This window comes from Hyla sarda, chromosome 6, assembly GCF_029499605.1.
Source record: "Hyla sarda isolate aHylSar1 chromosome 6, aHylSar1.hap1, whole genome shotgun sequence".
NCBI classification, from domain to species: domain Eukaryota; kingdom Metazoa; phylum Chordata; class Amphibia; order Anura; family Hylidae; genus Hyla; species Hyla sarda.
In genome coordinates, this window is record NC_079194.1 from 169334539 (window position 1) to 169348346 (window position 13808).

General features: G+C 45.7%; 1 protein-coding gene across 1 annotated transcript; it reads right to left on the minus strand.

The window, feature by feature from the left end:
* Positions 1-8541: 8541 nt before the first annotated feature.
* Positions 8542-11060, minus strand: CEBPA (CCAAT enhancer binding protein alpha). Its single transcript, XM_056528384.1, has one exon. It carries the CDS (start codon positions 10939-10941, stop codon positions 10060-10062), a length of 882 nt encoding a protein of 293 aa, XP_056384359.1. The 5' UTR covers positions 10942-11060; the 3' UTR covers positions 8542-10059.
* Positions 11061-13808: the final 2748 nt, after the last annotated feature.

Here is a 13808-nt window from a genome sequence, read left to right on the forward strand (position 1 = left end):
CGATTCGGCTTCCAGGTAGTGGATCCTCTGTGTCAGCGAGGGATTGGCGTGGACCGTGCTAGTGGACCGGTTCTAAGAGGCTACTGGTTTTCACCAGAGCCCGCCGCAAAGCGGGATGGTCTTGCTGCGGCAGTAGCAACCAGGTCGTATCCACTAGCAACGGCTCTACCTCGCTGACTGCTGAGAAGGCGTGGGACAGAAGGACTAGGCAGAGGCAAGGTCAGACGTAGCAGAAGGTCGGGGGCAGGCGGCAAGGTTCGTAGTCAGGATGGGTAGCAGAAGTTCAGGTACACAGGCTTTGGACACACTAAACGCTTTCACTGGCACAAGGCAACAAGATCCGGCAAGGGAGTGCAAGGGAGGAGACTAGATAAAGGCAGGGAGCAGGTGGGAGCCAATTAAGCTAATTGGGCCAGGCACCAATCATTGGTGCACTGGCCCTTTAAGTCTCAGAGAGCTGGCGCGCGCGCGCCCTAGAGAGCGGAGCCGCGCGCGCCAGCACATGACAGCAGGGGACCGGGACGGGTAAGTGACCTGGGATGCGACTCGCGAGCGGGCGCGTCCCGCTGTGCGAATCGCATCCCCAACGGCCAAAACAGTGCAGCGCTCCCGGTCAGCGGGACTGACCGGGGCGCTGCAGGGAGAAAGACGCCGTGAGCGCTCCGGGGAGGAGCGGGGACCCGGAGCGCTAGGCGTAACAGTACCCCCCCCCCTTAGGTCTCCCCTTCTCTTTGTCCGGTAACTGCCTCCCCTGGGATGAGGACACCGGGAAAGAATGGAGGGTTTCCTCAACGGCAGGCAGTACAGCAGGAGTGGGAATGGGGAGGGAGGGCAGAGGGCGAGGCCTGGCACGGGGCAGTGTGACACCAGGACGGGGGCCATGGGGAGGCACAGAGGCTTGCCTGACGGGACTGGGAGGGGGGGAGAGGCACTTCCTGTGGCAGGCAGAGTCCCAGTTCTTGATCTCCCCGGTGGTCCAATCAAGGGTGGGGGAATGAAGCCGGAGCCATGGCAGACCGAGGAGGACCTCAGAGGTACAGCCGGGGAGAACGAAGAGCTCAATTCTCTCGAGGTGGGGTCCAATAGACATCAGGAGGGGTTCTGTGCGGTAACGCACGGTGCAGTCCAATCTGGCTCCGTTGACCGCGGAAATGAAGAGCGGCTTGACGAGACGGGTCACCGGGATGCTGAATTTATTAACAAACGACTCCAAAATAAAATTTCCAGAGGCACCAGAGTCCAAGCAGGCCACGGCTGAGAGGGAGGAGTTGGCTGTAGAAGAAATCCGCACGGGCACCGTGAGACGTGGAGAAGAAGACTTAGAACCAAAAGATGCAACACCCACGTGAGCTGGGTGCGTGCGTGCGTTTCCCAGGCGTGGAGGACGGATAGGGCAATCCACCAAGAAATGCTCAGTACTGGCACAGTACAGACAGAGATTTTCTTCTCTACGGCGATTCCTCTCTTCCTGGGTCAGGCGAGACCGATCCACTTGCATGGCCTCCTCGGCGGGAGGCCCAGGCGAAGACTGCAAAGGATGCTGTGGGAGAGGTGCCCAGAGATCTAAGTCTTTTTCCTGGCGGTGCTCTTGGTGTCGCTCAGAAAAACGCATGTCAATGCGGGTAGCCAAATGGATGAGTTCTTGGAGGTTGGCAGGAATCTCTCGTGCGGCCAGCACATCCTTGATGCGACTGGATAGGCCTTTTTTAAAGGTCGCGCAGAGAGCCTCATTATTCCAGGATAGTTCAGAAGCAAGAGTACGGAATTGTATGGCGTACTCGCCAACGGAAGAATTACCCTGGACCAGGTTCAGCAGGGCAGTCTCGGCAGAAGAGGCTCGGGCAGGTTCCTCGAAGACACTTCGGACTTCAGCGAAGAAAGACTGGACTGTGGCTGTGGCAGGATCATTGCGGTCCCAGAGCGGTGTGGCCCAAGACAAGGCCTTTCCTGAAAGAAGGCTTACTACGAACGCCACCTTAGACCGTTCTGTAGGAAACAAGTCCGACAACATCTCCATATGCAGGGAACACTGAGACAAAAATCCACGGCAGAGTCTAGAGTCCCCATCAAATTTGTCCGGCAGGGACAAGCGTAGGTTAGGAGCGGCCACTCGCTGCGGAGGAGGTGCAGGAGCTGGCGGAGGAGATGGTTGCTGCTGTAGCAGAGGCAGAAGTTGCTGTAACATGGCGGTCAACTGCGACAGCTGCTGTCCTTGTTGGGCAATCTGCTGCGATTGCTGAGCGACCACCGTGGGAAGATCAGCGAGACTTGGCAGCGGCACCTCAGCGGGATCCATGGCCGGATCTACTGTCACGATTCGGCTTCCAGGTAGTGGATCCTCTGTGTCAGCGAGGGATTGGCGTGGACCGTGCTAGTGGACCGGTTCTAAGAGGCTACTGGTTTTCACCAGAGCCCGCCGCAAAGCGGGATGGTCTTGCTGCGGCAGTAGCAACCAGGTCGTATCCACTAGCAACGGCTCTACCTCGCTGACTGCTGAGAAGGCGTGGGACAGAAGGACTAGGCAGAGGCAAGGTCAGACGTAGCAGAAGGTCGGGGGCAGGCGGCAAGGTTCGTAGTCAGGATGGGTAGCAGAAGTTCAGGTACACAGGCTTTGGACACACTAAACGCTTTCACTGGCACAAGGCAACAAGATCCGGCAAGGGAGTGCAAGGGAGGAGACTAGATAAAGGCAGGGAGCAGGTGGGAGCCAATTAAGCTAATTGGGCCAGGCACCAATCATTGGTGCACTGGCCCTTTAAGTCTCAGAGAGCTGGCGCGCGCGCGCCCTAGAGAGCGGAGCCGCGCGCGCCAGCACATGACAGCAGGGGACCGGGACGGGTAAGTGACCTGGGATGCGACTCGCGAGCGGGCGCGTCCCGCTGTGCGAATCGCATCCCCAACGGCCAAAACAGTGCAGCGCTCCCGGTCAGCGGGACTGACCGGGGCGCTGCAGGGAGAAAGACGCCGTGAGCGCTCCGGGGAGGAGCGGGGACCCGGAGCGCTAGGCGTAACAATTATTCAGACTGTGCAGTGGGAATATAAGCACAGGAAGGTTTCACCATGTAGAATTTTCTTAATCATTATTTCCCTATACCATTCCTGGAAGTGGCAGATGTCTGCTTTGTTCTCACACTCTGTGGATCTTTCTGGTAAGGGAAATGGCATCAAGTCATGTTCTAGGCACATGGTATTTCCTGAACAATGATGAGAAATCTATTGGGTAACACTGAAGCAGTCTTTTTATGTAACCTGCGTGACTAAGTTTCGTATGTCCTCGGACCACACTCCTTCTGCTATAAAGTCAGTAGCCCTGGACTATGTTCTGCCCAGTCATCTATACTTCTAGTCACTTAACCTCTGGTATATGTACACAGAGATTACATGAAACTTTAATCTTAAACTTTTCAAGATGTTCCCAACATTTTAGGGCCCATGCACACTGAGTAAATTCAGCTGCAAAACAGCTTCTGTAGTGGAAATTCTGATGCGCATCTGAATTCCTTCTAAAAAATGAACATGTTAATTCTTTCAGTGGAATCCAGTCGGAAAAACATATTACTTAGTCAATGAGAAATTGATTTTTCCATGTTCAAGTCTTCACAAAATAAGATTCCAGGCATCGTGGACATGCTGAGGAGATCATGCGAGTACATTTCCTCAGTGTGCATGGGCCCTTCTGCTGGTTATTATGGTATAGCTTCAAGTTAAAGAAAATCTTTGCATTCATTTTCCTTTGTGTCAATTCTACTCAAAATACAGACCAAAATGGAGGCCAAATGCTGGCCACAATACTACATGTGAACCCAGCCTTAAAGGGGTACTCCAGGAAAAAACTTTTTATATATGTCAACTGGCTCCAGAAAGTTAAACAGATTTGTAAATTACTTCTATTAAAAAAATCTTAATCCTTCCAGTACTTATGGGCTTCTGAAGTTAAGGTTGTTCTTTTCTGTCTGAGAGTTCTCTGATGACACATGTCTCAGGAAACGCCCAGTTTAGAAGAGGTCTGCTATGGGAATTTTCTTCTAAACTGAGAGTTTCCCGAGACACGTGTCATCAGAGAACTCTCAGACAGAAAAGAACAACCTTAACTTCAGAAGCTCATAAGTACTGGAAGGATTAAGATTTTTTTAATAGAAGTAATTTATAAATCTGTTTAACTTTCTGGAGCCAGTTGATATATAAAAAAAAGTTTTTTCCTGGATAACCCCTTTAAATTACTGCTTTCCCTCATACAACCAGTGTGTTAACAAGCACCTTCCTTCATCCTGACCATAACCAGGATCACAAAGAAAAGTTAGGACCAAGATATATCGCCCTGAGACTATATCTCAAGTGGTCCTCTGAGCAGACAGCTGTCTTAAATTTCCCATGAATGAACACTACAAAATATCAGCAGTGGAGTTTCTGCCGCTAAAATTCCACCATTGAAAGAATGATCTTGCTCATTCTTTTGGCAGAATCCTCGCCGAATACATTGCCATCTATGGGGATGTTCGTGCATCCATCCAGCCTTAGCACCAACTCATTCAGTCGATGCCAACCACCCTCAGAATCTCTGCCTAAGGGTCTAAACCAAGCCATGGCCGCATTTCTGAGCAGAATACGGTGGAAAAATTCTGCTCAGAAAGAGTCCGATTGTTATTAATGGGAGTATGCTGCATCGTGCAGACGGCAGAATTTCCGCAGCAGAAACATTCCGGCCTCCGCAAATAGAATTGACATGTCTATTCAGATGGTGTATTTCAGAGCAGTCCTAGTGCCAACATGTTCTGCTGGCATTTGCAGCCTGCGGAATGACTGCTGGGAAATCATACCCTTATAGTGGAGAAGAGCACCCACCAGCACAGAGTGTCCTAGGAGAGCAGTATCTTATTTACACTAGCGTATTTTGGGCTGTATATTGCATCAGTATTTGTAAGAAAAACAGAACTGGTACATAAACATTTCCATGTTATGGATCCACTCCTGTTTTGGCTTTCAAATACTGGTGTAAAATACCAACACTGGCAGCTCATATTAACCCTTTAAGGACCAAGCCCATTTTGGCCTTAAAGGGGTATTCCGGCCCTGAGACACCTTATCCCCTATCCAAAGGATAGGGGATAAGAGGTCACACTGCGGGGGGTCCCGCTGCTGGGGACTCCCCCAATCATGTATTCGCCACCCACCTGTTTGAGCTGCACGCCGGGGTGCCAGTTCACAAACAGCCGGGTGGCGACAACGGGTCGGAGTATCGTGACATCATGACTCCGCCTCCGTGTGACAACACCCCCCACCCCCGCTATGCAAGTCTATGGGAGGGGGTGTGAGAGTCTATGGGAGGGGGCAAACAGGTGGGTGGCGAATACAAGATTTTGGGGGTCCCCAGTGGCGGGACCCCCTCGGTGAGACATCTTATCCCCTACCCTTTGGATATCTTATCCCCTATCCTTAAAGGACCAGGCCAATTTTCATTTTTGCACTTTATTTTTTTTCTCCTCCCTTTCTAAAAATCATAAGGCTTTTAATTTCACACCTGCAGACCCATATAAGGGCAGAAAGAAACAAAAATACATTATTTGTGTGGGTGAAATAAAAACAAAACGCCATTTTGTTATTTTTGGGAGCTTCTGTTTTAATGCAGTGCAATTTTCGGTAAAAATGACACTTTATCTTTACTCTGTAGGTCCATACAGTTACAAGGATACCCAATTTATGTAGGTTTTATTTTATTTTACTAATTTAAAAAAATATATAACTACATGCACCAAAATTAGAATGTTTAAAATTGTCATTTTCTGACCCCTATAACTTTTTTATTTTTCCGCATATGGAGCTATATGAAGGCTAATTTTTTACGAGGTGATCTATAGTTTTTTTCAATACCATTTTAATTTTTATGGAACTTTTTGATCGCTTTTTATACATTTTTTATGGTATATGAAGTGACCAAAAATTCGCAATTTTGGACTCTGGTATTTTTTTAGGTGTACGCCATCCTCCATCGACCGTGCAGTTTAACTAACCTTTTAGTTTAATAGTTTGGACAATTATGCACGTGGCGGTACCACATTTTTTTTTATTACATAATTTTATTTAAAAAATGGGAAAAGGGGGAATTCAAACTTTTATTAGGAAGGGGTTAATTCACTTTTATTAACTTTTTTTTAGACTTTATATTTTTGTTTAATCCCCATAGGAGGCTATAACATGCAATATTTTGATTGCATACACTGTTCAATGCTATGCCATAGGATAGCATTGTTCAATTTATCAGCGCTCTGCTGCATCAGCCTAATGAAGCTTCCTGGAGCAGCAGATCACCGATCAGACAGCAAGGAGGCAGATAAGGGCCCTACCGCCATACTCTCAGGTGATCGGGACATCGCGATTTTACAGCGATGGTCCCGATCAGCTCAGCTGAGTTGCTGGGATGTTTAACCCCGCATTTTAGACGCCGCAATGAACTTTGATTGCGGCATCTAAAGGGTTAATGCCCAGAATTGGCCCGATCGGTGATGCCCGGCATTAACTGTGGGTCCTGCTCGTGAGCATGCTTCAAACACCGGTAACAGGACCAGGGCATACAGGTACGCCCTTGGTCCTTAAAGGGGTACTTTGCTCCCCAGGGGGCGGGCCGTGACATCACGAGGGTGTGAGGTGACCACTGAAGCCCGCACCATGCGTTCGGAACTAAATGTTCCTGATGATGGGGAGTGGAGTACCCCTTTAAGTACCAAAGACCAAGGGTGAACCAGTATGCCCTTAGTCCTTAAGTTGTTAAAATGCTAAAATACTTGACTATTCTTAATTATGTTCTGGCTATTAAAAGGATAGACTGTCAAAAAATAGACTTTTACTGCATATCTTGGACATTTTAGTTCTTTAGATACGCTAATATGTCACTGTACCATTAGGCATTTGTTTTATATATCTTTGGCATCATTTCCCCCTGCTGTAAAGTATAAGAGTATTAGACATCACTAAGTATCCCTGTGACCACACGATGACAGCAGCATGCCGTAGGCTCAGTCACTTTGAGAAAACTCTGTATATTCTTATCATTTATAATGTTGTTGCACATTATTCCTTATAATTAACACCTCAGCTGCTGCAGAACCTATTTTAATGAGTAAGGGTATGTTCACACTATGGAATTTCCGTGCAGAATTCTAATTCGGTATGCAGCAGCAGAGTCCCATCGATATCAATAGCATTTTGCTGCACTGTGCACACACCGCAGTGTCCAGTTCCATCATTTCTGATTTGATTAATAAGAAACCCCTTTCTTTATACAAAATGCTCTGTGCATTATAAGACTCTGTAGCAGCTGGACCACAAAACTGTATGATATATACTACAGGCACAGTTGCTGTAGAACTTCTTAAGGAAGAATGAGCACTACATGTCAGTCAGCGGAGGACATAGAAGAAGAAAATTTAGCCTGCCTACTGGTTATTGTATGCGCTGTATGGTAAATGTTGTCATAAACCCCTATTATCTAGTGGAGGCCAAAAGAGTGTTTTTTAACTTCCATTTGGGCAGTATAAATTGTTGTGTATTTTTCTTTGCTGTATGGAATAGCACAGCAAACTGCTTTATTCCACAGTATACCTACCACACAGTATAACATCAGAGCCTAGGTATGATGAACACTTTTCACCCTGTTGTTTGTCTTCCAGCGCACCTGGCAAATGTATTCATATACCCCAATCACCTAACAGAGGCCAAAAAAATATTTTTCATTCTTCTGCAGGATAGAATAGAGCAGATCTCTGCGCTATTCCATAAAGCAAAATCATGTAAAACACTTTGTGGTATACTTTTTCTCTTTTTTTACAATTCCGCATCTGCCATAGCTATAAGGCGGAGGTTATCTATTGGGGAGTCTCCCAATGTATACTCTTGCTGGACACCACAAAAAAGATGGTGTAAAGACAGACAACCCCATATACTCTGATATCACCTCTAATTGACACTGAAAGACTCGGAGTGAAAAGAAAATTAACCAAAGTTCTAATGTCAGAATGTGATGTTTACAAACATTATTTACAATGGAATTTGGAATGACAATTTTACCATTTTTTGTCATAGCTTGTTGTGTAAGTTATAAAATGCAGATAATATACATGAGTAGGCACTGTATGGCATATAACATTTTTATGCAAAGGTACGATAAGCTGAGTTTCCCAGAAGAGCCAAGTTGTCTAATGTAGCATAGCTGGATTTGTCAGAGACAAAAAAGCTGAGTTTTGCATAAGTGCTACTTTGTCTGATGTAGAAACAGCGGCAGAGCTAAATTTGTAAGGAGTAGAGAGGCTGAATTGGTAATGTGTCAAATTGTGGTTATGTGTGTTTTTTATTTGACATACCTAATAGTGATATCACAATATGTCACCTGTGGTTTACTATAGGAATGCATTATCTTACTGGGTAAATTATTTTAATGTACAATATAAATTTAACTCTATATCTTGGGATTTCTAGATTGTAACGTGATAGTATATCATCCATTTTTGCCTTTCTGAAATGAGACCATAATACAGAGTATTATTTCACAACGTATATTTTTTTTATTTATGTTGCAAATAAAACAGATACGTAGAAGTGTTTCCACAGCATAATTATTAACAAATAGGTGAATTTTTCAATACTTTTTTTTTAACATACAGAACATTTAAAAAATAAGAATAAAATAGATTTTTAAAGGGACATTTCCTATAAGTTAGCACATTGGGCCGCCTGGTCATCAGTACTAGCTGTAGACTGACTATTAAAGTTTAGATAACTGGTCTGCAACCTGGCTTTCCAGCTGTGGCGGGTCTACAACTCCCAACATGCCAAAATTAAACATGCTGGGAGCTGTTGTCACGCCACTGCTGGAGAGCCACAGGTTGCAGGTTATGGTTGGGAGATGCATAAATACAGTAATAAAAACTCAAGTGCACCATCTGTCAATTATCCAAAATATATATTTTTGCAGCCATTTACTGCGCTTTTTGTTATTTTAATGGCAAGATATAGCAAAAGAAATGTATAAAGCTTAAAAACTAACATGAGTTTCACATTCCACTGGGTCCATTTAAAGGTTTTGGAAAGTAAGGAGGTACAGGCCGTATTTACAGCTCCAGAAGATACATTTACCAGCGAGTAGCAGCTACATACTGTTATTCAAGATTAAAATTGCTGAGATTTACAAAAAAAAAAAATATATACAAAACACAAATAAGTACAGTAAATAATATATATATCCAATGTAATGTGGCTTTTGCATAGCAATTCCCTCAGTATCCAGCATTGACCACAGCGAGGACACGGCTTGGGTCTCCCATAAAGTTATTGTGCGTTTGCATTTCTATAGCACACGGGTTTAGTTATGCAAATATTTGGCAATAGACCCTTATGATGGGCAAACTCAGGAGCTGTATATATATATATATATATATATATATATATTGCATAGTCTGAGGTTTCTGATATGAAATGGTATCTGAAGAACATACAGCTGGGGGGATGCACTTTAAGGCAGCAGGGCTAGAGGTGAGATTTCTTACAGTAACAGATAAAGCACATAATGATTCTTTCTAAGGCACAATAAAAGGTATAAGGTGCACACAGTATAAACCCTGTTCAGGCATTCAAACCTCGTATGGCCCATGTCTTGTTATCCTCTGTGGGCCCTAAAGCTTCTAAGCACACTGCTATATAGCATAGAAAAAGTTACCCCACATTATAAACATTTAGCCACTTCCACAGTTTTCATGATAAAGATAAGCTCACAAATAGTACAAAAATATGGACAAAAATAGAAATCTATGGTGAAAATGGGAAGTTGAAGCGCTCTAGATTGTGCTAGCACCATATTACATCCTAGCTGTTTAGTTATTTTGACCACAATAAAAGGTCTGAGAGGTTGGCATCCAGGTGCATCAGTTATAAAAATTGGGGAAGGGGGTCATGGGTGGTATCTAAGTCCAAGGAAGTGTCTCTTTCACTCTTGATTAAAGTTTGTCCTTGATGGAAGAAGTGTCAATAAGAGTTATTTTTTGGACAAGGGGTCTTGTTTGCAGCAGGACACTATGCACAGTTACCCATGACTTTGACCAGAGAGCTCTCTGGAAGTTGCCTGAAGATGCCCCTGAGGGTTTCCAGCTCTCTGCTCAACTGTTCTACCCTCTTCCTCAACTTTTCATTATCATTGGACAACTCAAGGACTTTCTGCTGGGTTTCAGCATTACGCATCTTTGCCTTGTCTCTGCTCTTCCTCACTGCAATGTTATTCCTCTCCCTCCTTACCCTGTACTCATTGCTGCTCTTGTCCACCCATTTCTTGGACTTGCCTCGAGTCTCTGAAGATGATGAAGAAGTGGAAGATGCTGAAGACATTCCTTTGGCTGATGTAGCTTGCAGGTGAAGGTGGTGGTGATGGGGGAGGTGGTGAGGACTTGGCACAGGGGTTGGTGGTGGAGTTGGGTGACCAGATTGAAGGTGCATAGTGGTCTGTGCACAGTGGGCTACCTGGTACTGCAGGTGGGATGGGTGCTGGGGTGCATGATGAGGGTAAAGGGCTGCCAGAGAAGCCCTATTTGCTTCCTCCTCCTCCCTGGGCTCCTGTTTGATGACCAGAGGTCTTAAGCCAGCATTGTCCAGCTTGCTGTCCATATAGTTGGCCATGCAGCCATACATTTGCGGGTGAGCAGCTCCAAGTCCCTGCTGATAGTCAATGACTCCCTTGGTTCTGTCTTGCTTGCTGCTATGGAAAAGGTCAGCCAAGAACTCGTCGTTGAAGGCTGCAGGGTCAATGTAGGCACTGATGTCTATGGAGTTCTCGTTTTCACACAGCTCGTTGATGTCTCCGGTGGCTTGGGGCTCCCTGTAGGGGTATGCACCGTGATGAGGATGAGGCTGGGTACTCATGGATGGCCGGGATTCGACCTCGTAGAAGTTGGCTAGCTCCATGGAGCTCCTATAGCCAGCCAAGCATGGTGACGAGCTCCGGGAATCCAGGGTGAGCTTGGGAAGCCTCTTGCTCTCTTTCACCCTGTGCTCCTTACTGCTGCTGTCTTATGACTGACTGCACTGGGTGCTCACTGCTCTATATATGTACAGTGAGTGGGAGTGACATCTGCTGGACAGCTGTGGCAGCTCAGCTATGTGAATTATATGGCAGCAGAGCACAACCAAAGTTTCTTGCTACAGCAGGACAGTTGTTTGGTATGCTGTCAATACATTCTGTGTCATTTTACATATATTTACATAATTTTACATACATCGCCTGAACATAAACCATGTATCTACATTTCATTCCACTTTCTATCTCTTAATAAGTATAGGGTCAAAGCTATAAAATTGTTTTTAAACACAACATTAATAGATGCATCCACTTCTCACATGCATACATGCACATATATATATATATATTAGCTGTTCTATGCCCACATATATTAGCTGTTATTATATATATATATATATATATATATATATATATATATATATATATACTGTTCTATACCCACAAGGCACAAAAGAACACATAAGAAATGCACTTTCCCATCGGAGGGGCTTTTACTCTTTTAGGTCTCTCACACAGAACTTTATTCTATTCTTACAGCTCTTGTGTTCTATTGTAATAGACTCCTCAACCCCCATCTATGTGGAGAGACCTTGCCCCACAGCCTTCTCCCGCGCTGAGAAGTATTACACGATATTTACTCACATGTCTCACTCGTCCATGCTCGGGTACTGTTTAGTATTTTAGTATTATTACTACTCACCAATCTTGTAATAATCCAGGAGTGCCTCCTCTCCTTGGCGCTCGCTCTCTTCCTGCTCCTCACACAGGCTGGCGCCTTCACTCTCTGTCCTCTCTGCAGATTAACCCTCGCTCCTCAGGAATATTTAGAGGATTTGTGCAAAGTGCGGTTCTAGTGCGTTTCTTATGCCTCTTTTGGGGCTATTGTATATGTAACAGCTAGTATAGGGGTATGTTCACAGGCTGACGTGCAGCTGGAAAAAACGCAAACAAAAATGCAAAGCATGTAAAACTTATTGCAGAGCAATATGGTCCTTTATTTTAGGAATTAGGAGAAATGTAGGGCTGTCTGGTGCATATATACATGTGAAGAAGGAATACATATGTTCATTTTGTGCTTATAAGCAATTTAGTAGGTTTTAAAATTCCGACAGATTGGGAGTTAAAAGTGGCATGGAGTGTGACTATGAAGGATGTTCCAGGACCAGGGCTCAAGCCCTGCAAGAACTCATAGGAACGGAGTTCCTGCACTTTTTCCACATGAGGAATGCAGTTCCCATTAGCAGGAGTCCTGCAGGACCAGCCCTTAAAGGGGTACTCCACCCCTAGACATCGTATCCCCTATCCACAGGATAGGGGATAAGATGTTTGAACGCAGGGGTCCCGACACTGGGGACCCCCGTGATCTCGGCTGTAACACCCGAGACATCCAGCGCATGGAGTGAACTTCGCTCCGTGATGAATGACTGGCGATGGGGCAGAGGCTCGTGACGTCACGCCCATGCCCCCTCAATGCGTGTCTGTGGGAGGGGGCGTGGTGGACGTCAAGGCCACAGCCCCTCAATGCAAGTCTATGGGAGGCCGTCACGCCCCCTCCCCCAGACTTGCATTGAGGGGGCATGGCCGTGACGCTCTAAATGAATGTCAGTGCAGCAGGGAGATTGTGGAGGTCCCCAGCAGCGGGACCCCTGCGATCAGACATCTTATCCCCTATCCTTTGGATAGGGGATAAGATGTCTAGGGACGGAGCACCCCTTTAAGTGGAAATCTTGGGTGAGTTCCAACACTTTTTTTCCCAGGACTTGACCCCTGTCCAGAACATATATATCATGAGGGACTATTACAAGCCATTACCAGCTGCAGCACTTCATCTACAGGGCATGTACTGTTATCAGGCTCTGAGTCTGTGCCAAAGGCTGTCCGGGCATGCTGGGTGTTGTAGTTTTACAACAGCTGGAGGCACCCTGGTTGGGAAACGCTGCTCCAAGTCTGCTCTGCACTAGGTTCTGTTTGCACTGCCAGTACTCCTGTACTTTGCACCAACTGGGTTGAAGGTAGCTACATCCTGGTTTGCACTGCTTACCTTCTCTAATGAAAAGGGAATTTGCTGCAAAGTTGTAAGTATGTGGATTAGAAAAGGCATGCAGTACAATGGCCCTCATTTACTATTGCAAACCCGACATGTTTTGTCGAGTTGTGCACCAGATTCGCATTGCGACAGAAATTCTGTCTGCGACAGAATTTGCGCTAGCCTACAGATCAGAGCATGTGTAAAAATAGCAAAATGTAGGAAAAGTGGAAAATGTAGTAAAACCTTAGTAAATACCGTGGCAAATACATTGGCCCTCATTTACTTAGAAAATCGGGTTGTAAGTCTATGTTGCTTTCTTACCCGACTGCTTTTTTCCCCTGGTATTTCTTATTATGTCGCATCTTGTTTGTCGCACGTGGGTTTTGTTGGTTTTGGTTTCCAACTCCTCTGAGCTGTTGGGAAAAAATCCACAACAATTCAACAAATTCGGGTTGGAAACCTTTATAAATACGTGGGAAAGCTCAGAAATGTCGGGTTACGCCCCTTTTTCGGGTTTGGGAGAATCCACATCGGGTCCGTCGGGAAAAAATGTTGCATCGTGTCGCAGACTGGCGCACAATGTCTGTGACATGTCGCAGACAAAGATGCGCCAGAAAAACCCGACAAAACAAGTCGGGTTTAGAATAGTAAATGAGGGCCATTGTAGGGAATTAAAACCCACAAAGAAACCTACACAACACTCTTAGTAAATAAGGGCCAATG

What these genes read in the sequence shown, in the direction of transcription:
- CEBPA (XM_056528384.1), bottom strand. Translation starts at nt 10,941, where the DNA reads ATGGAGCTAGCCAACTTCTACGAGGTCGAATCCCGGCCATCCATGAGT.